This window comes from Zea mays, chromosome 8 (assembly GCF_902167145.1).
Source record: "Zea mays cultivar B73 chromosome 8, Zm-B73-REFERENCE-NAM-5.0, whole genome shotgun sequence".
NCBI lineage: Eukaryota > Viridiplantae > Streptophyta > Magnoliopsida > Poales > Poaceae > Zea > Zea mays.
This window is the reverse complement of record NC_050103.1, coordinates 179255469-179274705: the sequence shown is the minus strand read 5'-3', so window position 1 is coordinate 179274705 and position 19237 is coordinate 179255469. Positions and strand designations below refer to the sequence as shown.

The 19237-nt window shown below is 41.5% G+C and overlaps 2 protein-coding genes across 2 annotated transcripts; both read left to right on the top strand.

The window, feature by feature from the left end:
• The first annotated feature begins 1163 nt into the window (after positions 1-1163).
• Positions 1164-8104, top strand: LOC103636612 (subtilisin-like protease SBT2.3). The gene is made up of 10 exons (XM_008658970.3): positions 1164-1955; positions 2750-2903; positions 3292-3689; positions 4230-4325; positions 4403-4475; positions 4967-5249; positions 5333-5664; positions 6355-6625; positions 6982-7263; positions 7375-8104. Exons 1-10 carry the CDS (start codon positions 1651-1653, stop codon positions 7785-7787), a joined length of 2607 nt encoding a protein of 868 aa, XP_008657192.1. The 5' UTR covers positions 1164-1650; the 3' UTR covers positions 7788-8104.
• Positions 8105-9835: 1731 nt separating this feature from the next.
• LOC100276329 (uncharacterized) lies at positions 9836-16657 on the top strand. Its single transcript, NM_001374053.1, has 15 exons — positions 9836-10049; positions 10135-10212; positions 10344-10430; positions 10521-10688; positions 10753-10821; positions 10930-11056; positions 11498-11570; positions 11678-11794; positions 12173-12292; positions 13269-13287; positions 13974-14052; positions 14310-14596; positions 14737-14849; positions 14923-15016; positions 16264-16657. Exons 1-15 carry the CDS (start codon positions 9927-9929, stop codon positions 16342-16344), a joined length of 1635 nt encoding a protein of 544 aa, NP_001360982.1. The 5' UTR covers positions 9836-9926; the 3' UTR covers positions 16345-16657.
• The last annotated feature ends 2580 nt before the right edge of the window (positions 16658-19237 follow it).

Here is a 19237-nt window from a genome sequence, read left to right as displayed (position 1 = left end):
GGGAAATTACGAGGTTAAAAAAGGAAAGAAAAAATAGCATGTACAATTAGTAAGTACCATACAGTTCTGTGTCGAGGAAAACCCGCGTGTACGAGAATCGTCCGTTTGGTATGTGTATGACATTCATTCCATTTTGAGAATGCACGGGCCAAATATTTCCAGTTTTTAAAGTCACGTAGTAATTTGCAGAATTGCAGTATACTACTGCAGCTGTCGGAAGTTAGGCTATCCGCACTCATACTACTCTAAATTCATATAAATTCATACTCTAAAAGGAATATTCTATCCTCGTCAGCAAGATTATCTACTATATACCACAATTCTCTGCGGTCATATTTACTCTATATCTCAACTCTATACCAACTACTGCATATTATATTATTTTTTTTCCACTTTATCCCTCACTTAGATGCACGTGCCCTGCTTTCATTTGCTTTGACGGACCTGCACGCGTCGTCTCTAGACTTTTAGAGTGGAAGAGTACAAACGCTACATTCAGAGTTTCCCGTGTCCTCTGCATGTGTGCAGTCGGCAGTAGAGTTCTCGGCTGCAGCGTTTTCTACTGCATATTGTTAGCGTCCAGTTTACAGCTCGTCAGTGCGGGTAGCCTTAGAGCAGAAGGAAAAGATTAGCTCCATGAATCAGCTTGTTCGCTGCGGCTTGCTGCGGCTGCAATCCGGCTGCGGCTGCGGCTTCTACAGTATTTTTCTCTCTATGGATTGCAGCTGCAGCAATCCAAACAGCTGCAACAGTGTCGGCTTGTAGCCAGCCGAACACGCCCAATGAATCCTATGAAACTCAGGTTGTAGTAGTGTACTACAACTACAACACCGCAGTGCGGCAGTACCGGAGTGCGGCTGCGGCTTGTTCGCTGCGGCTTTAATCCGACTGCGGCTGCGGCTTCTACAGTATTTTCTCTCTAGGGATTGCAGCTGCAACAGTATTTTGCAGCTGCAACAGTGGTTTTTGTAGTGCAGCCGACACTGTTTTAACCTTTTGCAGCCTGAAACCTGACCAGAGAGAGAGAGAGTGATGCTGATCTCTAGCCGTGTGTGTCCACCAATTTTTACTTTCTTTTTTAAGAAAGCCGATTTTACTTTTTACATGGTTCTCTGAGCTGGTGTGATTTGTGAATTCTTCTCGCCAACAGCCCAACACACACAAAGAGAGCTGTAGAAGCAGACGCCCAAAACAATGGCCGCAGACCGCAGTACAAGTACACAACACAACACTGGCCGCAAACTGCAGTGCGAGCAGCCGAGCTGAGTGAAGAGGGGTTTGGACGTTTGGTAGACACGGAGGGTTTTGCTGGGGGAGGAGCATTGCAAGTAGGACTGTAGGAGTATTTCTCCGCTCTCTTCCTGCTTGATCCATCCCTTTCTCCTCTAGCCTCGCAAAGTCGCACTCTACTGGGCGCTCTCGCTTCCTCCTTGAGCGGCGCAGCCGCGGGCGCGTAGTGCACATCTCTCTCTCTCCCCCCTCTCCCCCTCGCCATTAATTTGCTGCCTGCCATCCCGGTAGCGCTTCGCTGCGCAGCCTGCGCCTGAAGGTTCGATCTTTCACTCCCATGGGCGGTGGACGCAACTAGTCTTTCTTTCTTGGTGTTTCTTGGCGCCTCGTGGGAGGTGAGCGCCGAGGAGCTTCGAGGGAATGAGGGTGACGCGGAGGGATGAGCACCGGGCCGCCGCCGCCGCGTTCCTGTACGCGGTGACGGTTCTTGGGGTGTTGGCGGGCAGCGCCGGCGTCCGCGCTTTCGATGATGGCACAGCGGTGTACATTGTCACCATGAAGCAGGCGCCGGTTTTCCACAGGCGCCTTAACTTGGAGAAGTTCGGGAGCAGCAGGGTTGCTAATGCTGCCGGCCGCGGCGGCGGCGGGGGAGGAGGAGGAGGAGGAGGAGGAGGAGGAGGAGGAGCAGGAGACACCCCGACCACCAGCGTCCTCAGGAAGCCGAGGTGGGCAACAGTTCTTTAATCGAACTTTACGGATTGTTTGTGTTTTTTTTTGTTCGGCGTGTTTCTGATGTGATATGCAAAATTTGATGGAGTTTTGAGCTTTCTTGATTGTGCTGTAGTGGAGATGATTGAGTTGCTCCAGCGCTCATACTTTTAGTCTGCCGACGGCTCGTTTCGCTGCTGTAAAGTTGCTCGTTACATTGGAGGTGTCCGTGTCTCTAGTTAGACTATTTTGCGGCTATGGGCATGGGATTTGATCCGACCAGAACACTGCCACACCCGTAACCGCGTGAACGGTATATGGGCCTGGGCTGCTGTTAATACATAAATACATATATAATCCTCCTTTTCAAGGTATCATCCTATTCCGCTATGCAGACTACAACAGAAGATGGACCTTGGTCCAAGTTGGAACTTGTATATTCCTATGGATTTTGAGAGTAGTTTATTCTGATGATTTGTAGCCTCCAGCGCATTTCTTTCTTGATGGAATGATGTGGAAAGACCAGTGAACAATTTTCATCATTCAACCTTTTCTGCCATACTGTTCATTTGTTGCTATCTGGGTAGTTGTTCACAAATTGGTTATATGCGTTCCTTTTATTGCATCAATGGACAGAATTCTTATACTAAGATGGAATTGGAGAATGTCTCCCCTTTGGCCCTTTTGTTTGTCTGTGATATGCTAACACGAAAGCATGTCTTTCAATTGGTTGCATTTTCCCTGACTGTGTCATCTCTTGAATGTGTTTTGCACTTTTACTCTCACTAATGCCCACTCTATGATCATGCAGACAGGGTTCACCCAAACCTATGAATTATGGCTCTTATATTGTCCACCTCCAAAATTCATTATTGAAGAGGACTCTAAGGGGAGAGCGTTATATAAAGCTGTACAGCTACCGCTACTTGATTAATGGTTTTGCTGTTGTCATCACTCCTCTACAGGTATCCTATTTAATGTATATTATTTGGATGAATTGATAATAGACAGACGATAACAGGACACTACAAGTTCAAAAGTAACCTATCTACTTTGTGGAGAGAAAGCTCTGAGACTAAGCACCAAGGGGTTGGGCGACTTTTTGTTATTGGATTCTGCATCAATCAATGTTATAAAAAATAAGGAAATTCATGACAATTTATTTAGTTTTGATATTTGCAATGTTGTCCTGGTTGATGTCACCTTTTATGCTTAAAACCATTTTGTTTACTCATGACTTCCTACATTAACATTTCTTAATTCTTGTTTTGTGGAACTACCAGTTCATTTAAAGATTATTTGGATTTATCCATGTTTTATTGAGTTTACTTTTTTTTTTGCTTGTACTGAAAGGCAGATAAGCTATCTAGGAGAAAAGAAGTAGCAAATGTGATGCTGGATTACTCAGTTAGGACAGCAACAACTCATACCCCTGAATTCCTTGGACTGCCGCAAGGAGCCTGGGTGCAAGAAGGTGGTCCGCAATTCGCGGGTCAGGGTGTCGTCATTGGCCTCATCGACACAGGAATAGATCCAACCCACCCTAGCTTTGCAGATGATCTATCAACTGATAGTTATCCAGTACCTGCTCACTACTCTGGCATTTGTGAGGTTACAAATGATTTCCCATCTGGATCCTGCAATAGAAAGCTCGTGGGGGCTCGGCATTTTGCAGCATCTGCAATAACTAGAGGAGTCTTCAATGCGTCTCAAGATCTTGCTTCACCATCTGATAGTGATGGCCATGGGACGTAAGTAGCTCCTTTCGAAGTTGATACCTAGACAAATTTACCCTTCTACTGATATTCTGTTACTGTGTCTATTGTACTTGGATCTGGTAGCTCCTAGTTGTGCAGACATCCATACACATTTTTTGATTGCGCACCTGTATGCCACAGATTTTTTTATTGTTTGGGTATCAGACTACTTTGTTATAGTACTAGATCTAAATACTAGACTTCACATGCCATCGTGTAATAATTCTTCATAGGCATAAGTTCCCTATTACGTACTTGCTCAACAGGAGTTTATGTTATAGAACATTGATTATGTTATTTTGTAAGAGATCGTTGTCAGATAAGATGCAGAAATTCTGCTAGAATTGTTGTTTCATTTTGTTATTTCTTTCTTTCAGGTCAGCTATTGCTGCATATGCGAGCACTCCCTTGGATGCATTTTTAGTTCTAATTAAAACCAAATGCGTTGAAAAAGAAATAAAAAACCATGCCATAGGAATCATGTGGTATTACTTGAATAAAAATTTCCTCTGATTCTAAGATTTGTGGCTGCAGGCATACGGCATCCATTGCTGCTGGAAATCACGGAATTCCTGTTGCTGTGTCTGGGCATCAATTTGGAAATGCAAGTGGCATGGCTCCTCGTGCACAGTAAGATCATTGCCCTCTATTTTGGGAATGTACCTCTGATTTATTTCCCAAATTAATATAATAATTTGTTTCTTCAGCATTGCTGTCTATAAAGCTCTTTATAAAAGCTTTGGTGGTTTTGCTGCTGATGTAGTAGCTGCAATAGATCAGGTATTGTTCTGCTTTTTAGCTTCTAAATCTGTCAGTTAAAGCACAAAAAGAACTGTTCCATCTCTAAATATAACCTGTAATTATTTAGCAAACTTATTCTAGTTAATTAGGCAGATAGCACTACCATGGAAGAAAAGGCTGAATCTATGTTTAGATTTCAAGCAATCTGGATGTCCAAGTTTATTAGTATGTCAGAGTTAGACTTAAAGTCTAATAGGTTTTTAGGTAAATATTTATGTTGAATTTTATAAAAGACCTACAACACACTAGAAGTATTAGAGATAGAGTTGTAGTCTAACTTGACCTGTACTTCAAGATCGTATCTCTCTCTCTCTCTACACACAAGAATGAAAGGCATCTCCCCCCCCAACAAAAAAAAGGATGTGAGGTGATTTCCCAAATACTAGTACAGAAGCATTGCAAAATGCTGCAGTAGAGAAACCTGCATGTTGACATGCAACACGAAATAACTCTCTAAATTGCATTTACAGGCAGCTGAAGATAATGTTGACATCATAAGTTTGTCCATTACTCCTAATCGGAGGCCACCTGGACTCGCAACATTCTTCAATCCAATAGATATGGCACTCTTGTCAGCTGTTAAAGCTGGCATATTTGTGGTGCAAGCTGCAGGAAATACTGGCCCTTCCCCTAAGAGTATGTCTTCATATAGTCCTTGGATATTTACTGTTGGAGCTTCTGCCCATGACAGGGTATACAACAACTACATTGTACTTGGCAACAATTTGACCATTCAAGGAGTTGGTCTTGCCCGTAAGTTCTTTTGAAGTAATTTTATGTACAAATATAGTTACCTCTGTATGATTGTAACCTGTATTGATTAATTGCAAACACAGCTGGAACGGATGATGATTGCATGTATACTTTAGTTGCTGCGCCGCATGCACTGAAGAACAATACAGTCAGTCCTACTGAATTGTCCTTTGGGGAATGCCAAGATTCGAGTCGCCTAGATGCAGATTTGATAAGAGGAAAGATACTAGTGTGCAGCTATTCTATAAGATTTGTGCTTGGTCTTTCTTCTGTGAAACAAGCTCTAGATACAGCAAATAATGTCAGCGCCGCAGGAGTTATATTCTATTTAGACCCATTTGTTCTTGGGTTCCAGCTGAACCCAACTCCAATGCGCATGCCTGGACTTATAATACCATCATCTGATGACTCTAAGGTAGGGCAGCCAAAAGTTAATGTTGCAGTCCAATCATCCTTAATCTTTCTTCCTTTTCTGTGATTTTTTGTTTGGTTGACGATTGGCCAATCTGATCATCAATCTTAGTCAGTTTCTTAAGGGGGTGTTTGGTTAGAGGAACTAAAAATTAGTCTCTAGTTTTTAGTTCCATTTAGTCCCTTTTTTGCCAAACACTAGGACTAAAATATGGACTAAAATGATTTAGTCTTTAGTCCTTCACATATGTGCTAAAAGGGACTAAACCATATTAATTCCACATTTATCCCTCGTTTAGTTCAATTGTACTAATAGCAGGAGAATGTTAAAGGCCATTTTAGTCTTCTTATGAGTCATTTAGTATATTCTTACTATTTGTAACCTCTAGAACCAAACATGTTAGGGACTAAACTTTAGTCCCCTAACTAAACTTTAGTCCCTAGACTAAAGAAACCAAACATGGCCTAAATTTTGTTCACTTTTGTTCAAACCATTTCAGCAATTGGTCTGGTGAAGATAGTTCTATGCCTTTTATTCTGTCTATTTTGGGCTTCATGTTGACTGTCATATGATTTTAAGTTGACACATACAAAAGCCGACATTTCATATACAATCAATATGTTCTCAATGTAAAGCGAAAACTTGTAGGTGCAATGTTCTTCCTTGCTGAATAATTGTAGCACAATATTGCAGGTATTTCTCGCTTACTACAATGACTCCCTAGTGAGAGATGAGACATCAGGCCAAGTTGTTAGCTTTGGCGGAGTTGCTAAAATATTAGGGGGGCTAAATCCAGATTATGGAAATTCTGCACCAAAAGTAATGTTCTATTCTGCTAGGGGTCCTGACCCTGAGGACAATACACTGTCAAATGCTGATATCTTGAAACCCAATCTAGTAGCACCCGGAAATTCGATTTGGGGTGCTTGGAGTTCACTTGGATTGGATTCTGCTGAATTTTCTGGTAATTGCTTCTGTTCTCGAAATGTTTTATGAAACTTTTGTAAATGGCCTTGTGAATTGTACCAACATGTAAAGTTTTGATCATTCTGTGTTCTTAACCTTGTTAAAATGGCACACCTTTTGCAGATGAAGAATCACAAACTGTAATGTTGAAACAAATTGTTACATTACATGTATTGACTGATTAATTCTTCAAACATTTAAAAATGATTAGAGCGCCATTGCTGTTGGACTACCCAGCCGCCCAAAACAAGATTTTGCAATATTCAGTTTTCTCAAACAAAATTGTCTTTGCATTAGAGTCCAGCACTACAGATTTTCCTTTCACTGATAGAATCTGTGAAAACTCCCTTGTAGGTGAAAGTTTCGCGATGCTCTCTGGCACAAGTATGGCTGCACCCCATGTTGCTGGCCTGGCTGCTCTAATCAAGCAGAAGTTTCCTTCTTTTAGCCCAGCAGCTATAGCTTCTGCATTGTCTACAACCACAACTCTTAGTGACAGGCAAGGGAAACCAATCATGGCGCAGCGAACATACAGCAACCCAGACTCGACGCAATCTCCAGCGACAGCTTTTGATATGGGGAATGGTTTTGTAAACGCTACCGCTGCTTTAGACCCGGGGCTCGTATTTGATTGCAGTAAGTTCTGCAGTCACCTCCATTTTGATCATTTTAAAAAGCAAAAATATTTATCTGTACAAAATGGACGTTTCTATATCTATACAGCTAATTTGTAAATTATTCTTACAGGTTATGATGATTTCTTCTCCTTTCTTTGCGGCATAAACGGGTCTAGCCCAGTCGTGACAAACTACACTGGCAACAGCTGCGTGGCCTCCGCCATGACAGGAGCAGATCTAAACCTACCATCAATCACCATAGCCGTGCTCAACCAGACAAGAAGCATAACGAGAACGGTGACCAACGTGGCGGCCGACGAGAGCTACACCGTCAGTTACAGCGCTCCCTATGGAACTGCAATCTCCGTGGTACCGATGCATTTTCTTATTCCAAGCGGGCAGAAGCAGCTTGTGACCTTCGTTGTGAACGCCACCATGAACAGCTCCAGCGCAAGCTTTGGGAACGTCGGTTTCTATGGTGACAAGGGCCACAGGGCGATCATCCCATTCTCTGTGATCTCCAAGGCTGTGTACAGTTCCTGACGACTGATGAGCCGAGCTGATGCAGTGGATGCAAATGCAATGCAGACCAGGGCCTGACTGATCCAGCCAGCGTATGCAGTGGTGACTTAACTGCATGGAGCCATGGAGGTGGAGCTTACCTTTGACTAGGATTTTTTTGTTGTTGGTTGTGGTGTGTACACTCTGAAGCATGTTGATGTAAGTAGCTGAGTGATTAACCAGTAACTGTAAAAAGAATGTACTACCAGAATGTTGCCATGAATGGGAAAACCTTCTGCCACCAGAATGTTAAACAGCACTCTGCTTGATTTACCGATGTGAATGTGATGTTTGTGTGATAGCATCGTGCTTGACACTGTATCCCCTTTCATCGTCCGACCCAGACGGTCCACAGCCCGCGACTAGATTGACTCGGGCGATTATTCTTATCTCGTGCGTGGTTATCCATCTAATCATGTGAGGTCTGTTGGCTATGATATATGAACGGGATGAAAGGGATACAACCGATTGAAAACCCACGAACACGTTACAATCGAACCAATCTACTTTATTTACCTTTCCTGTCCTACGAGTAGATGTAGCGTATTTTTTACTGTAGCTTTTCGCATATCCACTTCCAACCTATTCGACTCCACGTGTCTCGGATGGCCTGTCGATCCTAAGACGACCCTAAGATCTTATCCGGTTATCCGCGGGGGTAAGATTCACTTCACTCAATATCTCTTCCTCGACTTGATTTCTTAATTCCTAAGCGACTTTATGTCGACTAGAGACGTCCCGGGTGGCCTGGACTTAGAGCACCCTAAGGTCTCTCCTGAGGGAGGGAGATCTAGGTTCTAGCGAGGAGGAAGACGATATTGCGACGTCGTGATGCGTTCGGCCCACGACCACGGACATCCGCGCCGCTGCAGAGGGCACCGTCAGACGGTACACCCCTAATGTTTAGTGACTAGATCGGTGTCAACACAGTTTTTGGTGCCCATGTAGCAAGGTCCTGGACCATCTAGCCAAGACTGCGGACCGTCCGTGCCGCCGCAGAGGGCACCGCCAGGCTATACATCCCCAGTGTTTGGTGACCAGATCCGTCGTCCTAGCGCACAAGAATTCATGGCTGATCCGTAGTGACTTATGTGGCAGGTTGGGCTTTAGGTGGATGATGAGTTGGACGGCGTGATGGCGCCATCGTCGGATACGGTGCCCAGAACAGCCCGAAAGTCGCCGGCGTTGGCGACGACCATGAGGTCCCCCTGTTTGATGATGGACAGCGTGGTGCAGCCGCTCTAGACCGTGTCCAAGCGGCAGCTGCGCCGGAGCTTGCCGTACACAGCGGCGCATGCGGCCACGTAGGACTGCTTCCAGAGGTCGAACTGACAATCGTCAAGCTTCTTCTCGTCGTCGATGAGCGACGCCAACGCGAGCGCCTCCTGCTAGTGGTGTTTTGTTCGGGGTTTTCAAGTAAGAAACATGGATTTATCTTTGACGTCGGTTTATGAAAATGACTCACAAGTCAGATCCATGGAAAAAATATTACGAAGAATAAATGTTACACACGAAAAAAGGAATTTAAGTTGAAAACATTATTCAAACAAAATAGATTGCATGCAAGGCTCTTCTTTAAATACTACTCCCTCAATCTAAAAATATAATTCAAAAATTTCGGTGATACTTATCTACTACTATACATTGTGCAAGGGTAGCAGGTGGACTTCGGGAGAGATGTAATAGATATTTGTACTGTAATAGATGTAGGTATAAGCACACATATGGTGTAGTGATAGCTATGAGCACATTTGTCTTGAGGGGTCGCGGGTTTGAATCCCCTTGGGACAATTTGTGTTTTTCTAATTTAATTTAGCTAGGCGTGGGATATACGTGGGAATGAAAATGAGCTTTACGAGTAGGGAGAATGAGAATGACAGAATAAGAAATGAGAATGACAGACCAAGAAATGGTGTCAGAACATGAAAATGGACTGTGCGGAGAGGGAGAATGAGAATGACAGAACACAGAATGATAGTCTACCATTTACTACCTTAATAAATAGTAGAGAATGTGACATACCATGAGATAATTTGCTTGCAGTTTTGATAATTTGCTTGCAGTTTTGCACTAGGCATTGATTGCATCTCTAGTGCCCGTCCTCCGTCCTCCGGAGCGGCTATGGGCGAAGAGAGGGAGTTCGTGGGCGCTAGGTTGGACGCCGGCCTCCGCGCTGCCCGCTTCTCGTCGCCGCCGTCTGCCGACGAGTTTGCGGCAGATGTCGAGCCCAAGAACGTCCCTGCGGTAATCCTTCTACCCTACGCCTTACTGAAGTTCTGCTTCCGTCAGGTCTTGATATGTTCCCGTGTGGTTAAAATCGCGTCTTCAGGTCTTTCGCGGCGTGGTTAAGGAGTGGGCGGCCTCCTCCCGTTGGGATCCTCTACATGGCGGCCTCGATTACCTGCTGGTTTCTACCAATCCAGCTCTTGTTCTTTTGCTTATCAAGTCTCCCAATGCGTATGAGGCGTCGGGTTGAAAAACAATTATTCTTTTAGGCATTTCACTTCAACCGTCGTTCTTGGTCCGATTGTTCTTCAGGAAAAAGTGGGACCTGACGTGGCTGTGGAAGCTATGATGTCAAACACTGGCCATGTGTTCTACGGGGATCTCAGAAGCCATGAGAGGGCTGGTTTTTGCTCGGGACTTGCAAATTATAAATCCAGCCATATGGATGGTTTGCAATTGAGGCACTAATGCTACGTTTCCTCCACGCAGGTGTCTGTTTCATTCTCCACGTTCATTCAGTCGTGCAAGTCTTACCTGGATCATATGAATGCAGCTAGTGATTCATCCAAAGAGCAGGGAATGCTTGGGGAGCCAGCTAGTTCAAGGGAGACATGTTCGAACAGTTCAGAGAACTTGGAGCAAGTCTATTTGGCACAGGCAAGCTCACATTTTATGAGGCTAGTGTTATCTTGAAATGGACTTAGCAATTTACTTTTAGCAGGTATCTATTATGAATGCAGAGAACAAAGAAGGATGCTCATTACAAGTTCTGGAAGGCGACATCCAAGAGGTCTAAACTAGTTTTGCCTTTTAGTCAAATAGTCTACTCTCCACATGACTTTCAAGTGGCACATCGAAGTTCATTGTTCTATTAATTTGTTTCTCTTTACTGCTACAGCCTATATTTCTGAGAGGAAAATCATTTTCGTCAATAAACTTTTGGATGAATAAGGGTCACTTGAGATCAAGTACTCATTACGATCCCCACCATAACCTTCTCTGTGTGGTATCTGGTCGCAAAAAAGGTCCGTATGTCATGCTTTTAGAAAATCTGTTATAATTTGATGTCATTTTGTACTGTTGACAATAACCCTTAAGAATTAATTTATTTGGGAATTTTTCTCATATGATCCAATTGTTTCTAATAGCCATTCTGGGGCATTGTTACAAAGGCAATGCTTTGATATTGCTTAGATTCCCCCATGTTTTCCGAGTTCACTGTGTTTTGGTGTATGTATCAAATTGGGACAGTGTAGGAACTAGGAACTTCTTTTGCTGCAGCTGCAGATGGGATTAAAAAAATCACTGTTTTCCCTTTTTTTTCAAATTTTAATTTTGGACTTCCATCATTCTAATTTATAAATGATTCTTATCTAGCTTTTGTGTTATTGATTATTGGTAGCACCATGTGATGGTTATCTAGAGGGACCTAGGCTAATGGTTTCTTGGGCCTATATATTTCACAGTTACTTTGTGGCCTCCATCTGCATCCCCATTCTTATACCCGTTGCCTGTGTATGGCGAGGCCTCCAACCACAGGTAAAATCTTCTGCTCATGAAGTGCTTAATTAATTTGAACTATTTTTTTAGAAAAACAAAATTTGGCAGTAAAAAATATCTCTTCTTATCTTGCTATCTTTTGGCAGCTCTGTTAGTGTGGAGGAGCCAGATTATTCAATATATACAAGGGCAAGATACATGAAGGAATATTCTGAAACAGTAATTCTAAACTGCAGCGATGTTGTTTTCATACCAGAAGGCTGGTACATTTCTATATTTTATTATTGATTATTACTAGTTTACTACTATGAGGCTCACAGCCTAACACTTGAACCTGAGTTTTTTTGTCATCCTAGATCTGGATACTTGGATTTTTTATACAAAATTGATATCAAGTCACCTTTAATCTGCATCTTATAATTATGAGCTGAAATTTATTTGAACATCGATATGGACTTGTCTGAATGTAGAATGTAGTGATCTTGTTTGAGATATCTTTTGTCTCCTAAGGTACATAATATATGTGACAGTTCAGACATATTGAATAACAGTGTCTATTTGTTTATTTTTGTTATATGTCCTTTATATCTGATAAATCAGTAGTGCATTAGTCCAGCTAACACTTAGTGTTCTTGTAACAGGTATCACCAAGTTGACAGTGACGACTTAACAATAGCAGTTAACTTTTGGTGGAAGTCAAGAATAATGACTCAAATGTTAGAACATATGGATGCCTACTATCTACGCCGAATTATGAGCAGGTATTTTGTAACTCATTCAGCTATGTACATTTCCTTCTAAATGTTATACATAATTAGCTCAAGAGTCAAGAGTGGTTGTCCATGGTGACACATGTACCAGTACTTTTGTACTTCCTAGCGACCTTCCACTTTTTCCATTTTAGCCTTTAGTAAACAATACAGGGATAAAAACATATTTTTCACTTTAATTACCTTTTTGGTATGTGCTAGTAGATATAACCATCTAAGGTCAGCTCATAGAATAGCTCCCACAAGCTACCCTACCATGAAAAACTAGACTAGTGCAGAATGATTATATCTCCTAGAAATACCCCTAAACAATCCACACTCTTTAAATCAACCTTCCCTCTAACTAGAAAACCTTGACACATAGGACTCTACTTTATAAGCCTAGGTGGCTTCTGGAGGAGGCACAATAACTGCTGCCTGCCCCACATAGGGTCTGTTTGGGACATCTTTTTTCCGAACGGCTTTATGAGAATCTGGATTCCTGGATAATCTAACTGTCACGAGAATCTGAATATCGCGGGGCTGCATGCGGAGGAAGATGAAGGAATCTGCACGGTTTAGGGTTTAGGAAACGGTGGATTCCTCCTGTCGCGACGACTTGACGGATTGTCTATTCACGTTGATTTTCTAACAGAAGCGGGCTGAGAAGCGAAGTGTTTGGCTACTAGAAGTCGATTTTGATGGCCATTTGCTGACCAGAAACCTAAACAAACAGGGCCATAAGTGCTAATAGCTGACTAATGGCTATAGTCCTGCCGCCACATGACAATGAGGGATATATTTTTTATATTGATAAATATGATTTTGGAATTGAAGGATATTGATGAAATTAAGTCGTAACCAAGTATTTATGTTTTAAATGTTTACTTCACTTTACCTCTTTTTAACCAATACCTGACTATTTTTCCCTTGTTTCCACACACACACTTGTGGATTTCTACCTCTACAACTGATTTTTCTAGTGAAGATTGGTGGACCAGGAGATGGTATGCCCTGTTACCCTCTTTTTATTGTAGTAGAACAAGAAAAAAGGGCACCTCTTTATATATTGCCTGAAAACTTTATGTCTATTATTGGTCTCTACAGTCGACAAAAACTGTTGTCCAACCAAGTTTTCAATGTAATCGCCGTGCAATCAAACTACCAAAAGGCATGAAAAAAATCTCAAAAAAATTGTACATGTATTTCATTATTTACTCTACCAATATATCAAATTTCAAGTTCTAATTCATCATATGTTAATATATATAAAGAAGTGAAAAATATATTATATTTAAATCATTCATATTGAATAAAATTCTCTTTTTATAGCTCTTAACATAGGATGAGTTAGAACTTTTTTTATATTTATTGGCTAAATAACGAAGTACATCTATAGTTTTTTTAATTTTTAAAATAATTTTTGGCAGTTTGATTGCACGCCGATTGCACTGGAAATATGATTGCATGGCAGTTTGTGCCTCCACAGCCACCTAGTGTATTACTGTATTTCACTCCTTGATCTGAGCTGGTTAAACTTTATGTGACTCATCTACTTTGCATGCATGCATGCACCTTGTGATTTTTTGTTTCATATATTTGGGTCTTGATTTCTATTTCCTAAAAGTGAAATGTGGTCACATTTCTACTAATCAATAATTTTGTTTTACCTTGTCCATTTCTCGTGAGACAGAGCATAATGGCGCAGAAGAGTCCTTTTGGTCATTTGAAAGATTGCACGGATATTCAGCATATGGCCAAAACATTGACAGGTCAATACTGCAAGCCACCTGAAACTGCTTAAGATTTTCATCCTATGAATTATTTTAATTTATTCATTGATGCAATAACTTCTACAGTGTTGTGGTAGCTTTATACTTTGGTATCAGCATACATTTTTTTTTGCAACTTTTTTATTCAGAATTGATTTAACGGCTACATTTGTATTTGTTTTTATTATGTTTCTTTGTATCCTATTCCCTTTTGATGACAGCAAACAATTTATCAATTTATAATTTATGTTTATCAGGTTTCCAGCTATTCAATTTGCAAAAAGATTCACCACTACGAACTCTGGAACCCTCCACTCTGCAAGCACTCTATGAACTCATCTCACTGGTCCATGATGGTGCTGAAGCGGTTAGCCAAATGGACAAAATAGAAGCCACATCCCAGAATAAATCCTCCAACCAAAGAGATGACACAGATACGAGTGCTGCTGCAGACGATTCATCCCTCTTGGACAAAGATCCTGTTGCAAAAATCATTTTGCCAGTTGAACCACTTGAATTGCGGACTATGCTGCTTGCAATGGTGGTATGCATTACAAAGTTAAAAACAATCGATTGATATTGTTGCATTTCTTTTATTTTTCCGAATCCAATCTGTGCACGACTGCACGCTGCAACGATATTTTGTTGTTAAGCGGAGCACTCCTAAACTTCTATGGTTTTCAGCATACTTTCCCAAGGACGTTAGAAAATTTGATTCTCAACATGCTTGGGGTAGGAGCAGAGATACTGACTAGGAAGTTTGATGAGATGGATCAACAAACAACAAAAGAAGAACAGTCAGTACTCTCCTGTCAATCGTAATTTGGACCACATTTAAAGTCTACTAAACTGTTGAATGGCTTGATGCAGGTCTGAGTTCTACAAGATATTCTATAGCGTGTTTGACGACCAGTACGCTGCAATGGATGCGCTTCTGAACGGGAAGGAATTGTTTTCTTTTCAGGTACTTGCACATTTGTAAAATATTTCCATTTCAATACATATCATTAAGGGGGTGTTTGAATGCATTAATTGGCTAAAAAATGCTAGCGGAATTAGCTAGCTAACTATTAGCTAATTTGCTAAAAATAGTTAATAGCATCATTTCCAGACCTTCTCTAGAGTAGAGCTCAGCTCCTCCATCCATAGCTTGATCTTTCCTTGACTGTCCTCCTTCCGAAAGTACCACTTTTGCAGATCAACTTGATCGAAAAATAAAGCTCAAAAAAGAATCAGTAGTCGGGAAACGATTATCTAGACTATTTAAATGTCTTTAGCTAATTTTAGTAGCTAACTATTAAAAAAATTGGACTTGTGGGGTAAGACAGCCCGGGTATGGTATTAAGTAGAAGACATTCTCACACAGGTCAAGAAAACCCTCAAATTCCTGTTCCACTCATACACAATGGCACCGTAGCCCATATGAGAACGACCGCGACCGGGGGGCGAGACTTAGACCTGTGCTTTGGCGTGAGAAAGACAAGGGGATTTTTTTAACCACAACCTGAAATTCGCTCCCACGGAGATTCGAACCCAGAACCTAAGTAGTGCTACTCAGATCATTTAATCAACTTAGCTAGAGGTCCTTTTGCAGTAGCTAACCATTAACTATAGTGCATTCAAACATAAGGCTCGTTTGGATCCCACGTGCTAAACTTCATCACCATTGTGCTAATAGGTGCTAAAGTTTAGCACTTTATTTCTAGTATCTTTTAGCACCTTTTAGCATTCATGTTTGGATCTCTAAGTGTTAAAGTTTACTAAAAGTGTAGTGCTAAACTTCAGTACCGTGGATCCAAACAGGCCCACTAGAGCTAATAGTTAGCTACTAAAATTAGCCGAAGACATCCGAACACTCTAGCTAACAGTTTAGCTATTAGCTATTTTTAGCAACTTAGCTAATAGTTAGCTAGCTAATTCCACTAGCAATTCTTAGCTAACTATTAGCTCTAGTGTATTCAAACATCCCCTAAGTCACAATCTTTACTCATTGACACGCTAATTACTAGCTTAAATAACAATATGATCAATCTGTGCTTCTGACCTATCAATGGAGATTTTGAAGCAAACTAGCCCTTGCTGAGCTGCTTGTGCTGAAATATTTGGTGATCTTATATTGAAATTGAAACCATCTGACGAAGCCTTTTGCAGAACTTTCAGTGTGAAACATACTTAACATGTTTTACGATATTGTTCTCTTCCCTAATGCAGATATTCCAGAATGTCCTGGACAAGTATCTCGGGGTGCATGTTGACCGACCCAGCAGATTTGTTACTCGTACAAACCAATGAAATGGAGCGCCTCTACCCTCTAGTATACAAAACCTGAATCGGCTTGTTGAGCCAAGCCAATGAAGAACGTATTATGCTGATTACTGATGTTTGAGCGTCTCGATAGATAATGTGTTTTTATTGGCTTGCAACCATATTTTAGGGATTTTTTTTGGACGAAGGCGGCAGTAACTGAGAGCGGTGCGCATATGTGAGATGCGTGACTGCTCTTGAATGCGATGATTACAAACGAAAATTACCGTTACGCCTCGTTTGGATTCATGGAATCGAATTTCATTCTAATAATATTAATTCTAACGATATTAATTTAGGCATATATAAGGAAGATGTTTATGTGCTATATTTCTATAATAGAAGAGTGACACGAAAAGTATGTTATAAATTGCAGTGTAGAAATATAGACTAATAGTACATAAAATCAATTTTCACTCATCCTATAAATTTGAGATAAGTTTATATCTAAAATTTGGAAAATTGTGGAATGTCAAATTCTAAAAGCCTAATTTATTAAATAGATTTTAATTTCTTTAAAATAAAGGGATGATCCAAACGGTCCCTCAAAGTATTTTAGGGAAACAGTTATTCATCCGAGCTGATAACGTGTGAAAGTAAAATTGTGTACGAGAATGAAAATGAGAACCGTGTTCTTTATTCTTTATTGTAATGGTACTTAGGCTGAGTCCAGTGCACAGCCTCTCTCTCACCCCCGTCACGTCAGCTCTCGCCTCCACTCTCGCCTCTGCTGCTCCAGTGCACAGGCTGTAGCAGGCTATAGCCTCAGCCCACAGCCACATCAGCTTTTCTATTTCAGGATTAAATAATTCACACAGATTTGTTTCAACGCTTACAAATCACACAACATAATATTTTTTATTGAATTTAAAATTACAAAGTGTATAATAATTAAAAGAAAAGTACATGACAATTAAAAAATTACATAACAATTAATAGAAAATTACATAAATCTAATTATGACCTCCAACATGTAGGGATATTTATAGATGGATTGGGAATGAAATTTGTGATTTTTTGCAATTTTTTTCGAATTTTTTGGACTCCAAACGGTAAAAAACGGCTAGTCCACGTGGCACACGTGGACCAATCACGTCGCGCCACCGCACTCTCGCCCCGTCAGTGCGTCGCCCCCCTCTCGCCTCCCTCTCGCCCAGACGCGCGCGCCAACGCGGGCGAGAGCGGGGCGATATCGCCCGCTCTCGCCGGGCGTGAGTGTCGTCGCCCTCTCTCTCCCTCTCGCCTGTCTATCGCCTCGCGCGGGGTGGTAGAGGGCCCTTCTCGCCTCTCTTCTAGCCCCTATTGCCACCAGCCTTACACAAAAGGAGGAGACACCGAAAAGAAGGAAGGCCAAAAGCCATGTCCATACATGGACGACGTGGAGGGGCACATCTGTTGGAGGACACCGGTTGAAAACAGTCTGCAACTGCTTATCTTTCGTAATAATTCTGTCGGCAGCTTTTGCTTTATTTCGCGCGCTAGAACCTGTATGGTGTCCAAACATGTATGGTCTTCCACGCTATGGCACAATCTCCAATTGATACTTTGGGGATGTTTGAATGCACTATAACTAATAGTTAGTTGGCTAATAAGTTGCTAACAAAAATAGTTGACTAATTATTAGCTGCTAACTATTAGTTTGGTGCTGTTTGGATTATAGCTAGAAGGTTTCAGGTTAGCCGAAGCCGTCCTTCGTTTCAGCTGCCGTTCAATAGATTTCAACCATTTTTTTCAGGTTAGCCGCTCCACCCTACGGGGCTCGGCATCGGTGTGGAGGTGCGCCGTGATGCCTCTCGCGGTCCGGTCAGTATGGAGAAACAGGGGATTGGTTAGCTGGTTTTAGCCGGTGTGAGATAGCTAGGGAACTAATGGATATTTGGGATATAGCTAATTATTAGTTACACTTTTAGTTGGGCTGTTTGGATGTATATAACTAATATTAGCAGCTAATTATTAGTTTTAGTGCATTCAAACACACCCGAGTACTAGCTTTTATCAGATAGAGCCTATCAGATAATTAGTCTATCAGATAGAGTAGAAACCTCTGCAACAACTGCTGAAAGCCTGCCAGTATAGTTGACTAAACGGGCTGGAGCCGAGCACGGCACAGCATGATCGTAGGGTCGCGCTTGAGCTGCGAGCAAAGACCGTAATGCTGGTCCGAGTCGGCGCGGCTAATATAGATCGGTATTACACAGCTCAATGTATTTTTATGGACATAGATGAATATTTAATGAACCGGAGACATTGGATGTAATACAAGCTACATAGCATATAAGCAAGGGCCAAGCTACCTCAAAAAGAATCCTGGCCTATCAAACGTAAAGGAAATTATACAATTTAAAAAGAAATACATGGTAAATTTTAAATAGTTATTAATAAAATTGTATTTTACCCTGTGCACTAGGGAAATCTATGCCATGAAGCTCCATTGTATATATAGAGGTGAAGAGTAGAGGAAAATAGAAAAAAAAGAAGAGGAAAAAAGAAAAATAAGCCCCCACCCCATTAGAGAAAGAGATAAAAGGGTAGAAAGAAGACAGTGGATCCTCTGACATCGGGGTCGTGCAATCTACGTCAGAGAATACACGCCTAGAAAGGGAGGAGAAAGAAGAAAGAAAGAATAAGTCACATACTAGCTTATGTTACCTCCATCACTTGTCACTAAAAATCAGCTCCTCACTTAGGCCCTGTTTGGGAACACAGTTTTTTCAAACTGCAGTTTTTCAAATACTAAAGTATACTTTAGTCATGACATTACTACAGTTTACAATGCTTCAGTTTTCGAATACAACTGTATCCAATACATAAAGGTGTTTGGGAAAAACTTTGGTTGAGACCAATCAGCCAGAGCGGGACCCAGCTGGCACTCTATTTACAG

What these genes read in the sequence shown, in the direction of transcription:
- LOC103636612 (XM_008658970.3), top strand. Translation starts at nt 1,651, where the DNA reads ATGAGGGTGACGCGGAGGGATGAGCACCGGGCCGCCGCCGCCGCGTTC. An exon ending in AGCGTCCTCAGGAAGCCGAG is followed by an intron (nt 1,956 to 2,749) that starts GTGGGCAACAGT and finishes ATGATCATGCAG; the next exon opens with ACAGGGTTCACCCAAACCTA. An exon ending in GATAGTGATGGCCATGGGAC is followed by an intron (nt 3,690 to 4,229) that starts GTAAGTAGCTCC and finishes TTGTGGCTGCAG; the next exon opens with GCATACGGCATCCATTGCTG.
- LOC100276329 (NM_001374053.1), top strand. Translation starts at nt 9,927, where the DNA reads ATGGGCGAAGAGAGGGAGTTCGTGGGCGCTAGGTTGGACGCCGGCCTC. An exon ending in ATCTCAGAAGCCATGAGAGG is followed by an intron (nt 10,431 to 10,520) that starts GCTGGTTTTTGC and finishes TCCTCCACGCAG; the next exon opens with GTGTCTGTTTCATTCTCCAC. An exon ending in CAAACAACAAAAGAAGAACA is followed by an intron (nt 14,850 to 14,922) that starts GTCAGTACTCTC and finishes GGCTTGATGCAG; the next exon opens with GTCTGAGTTCTACAAGATAT.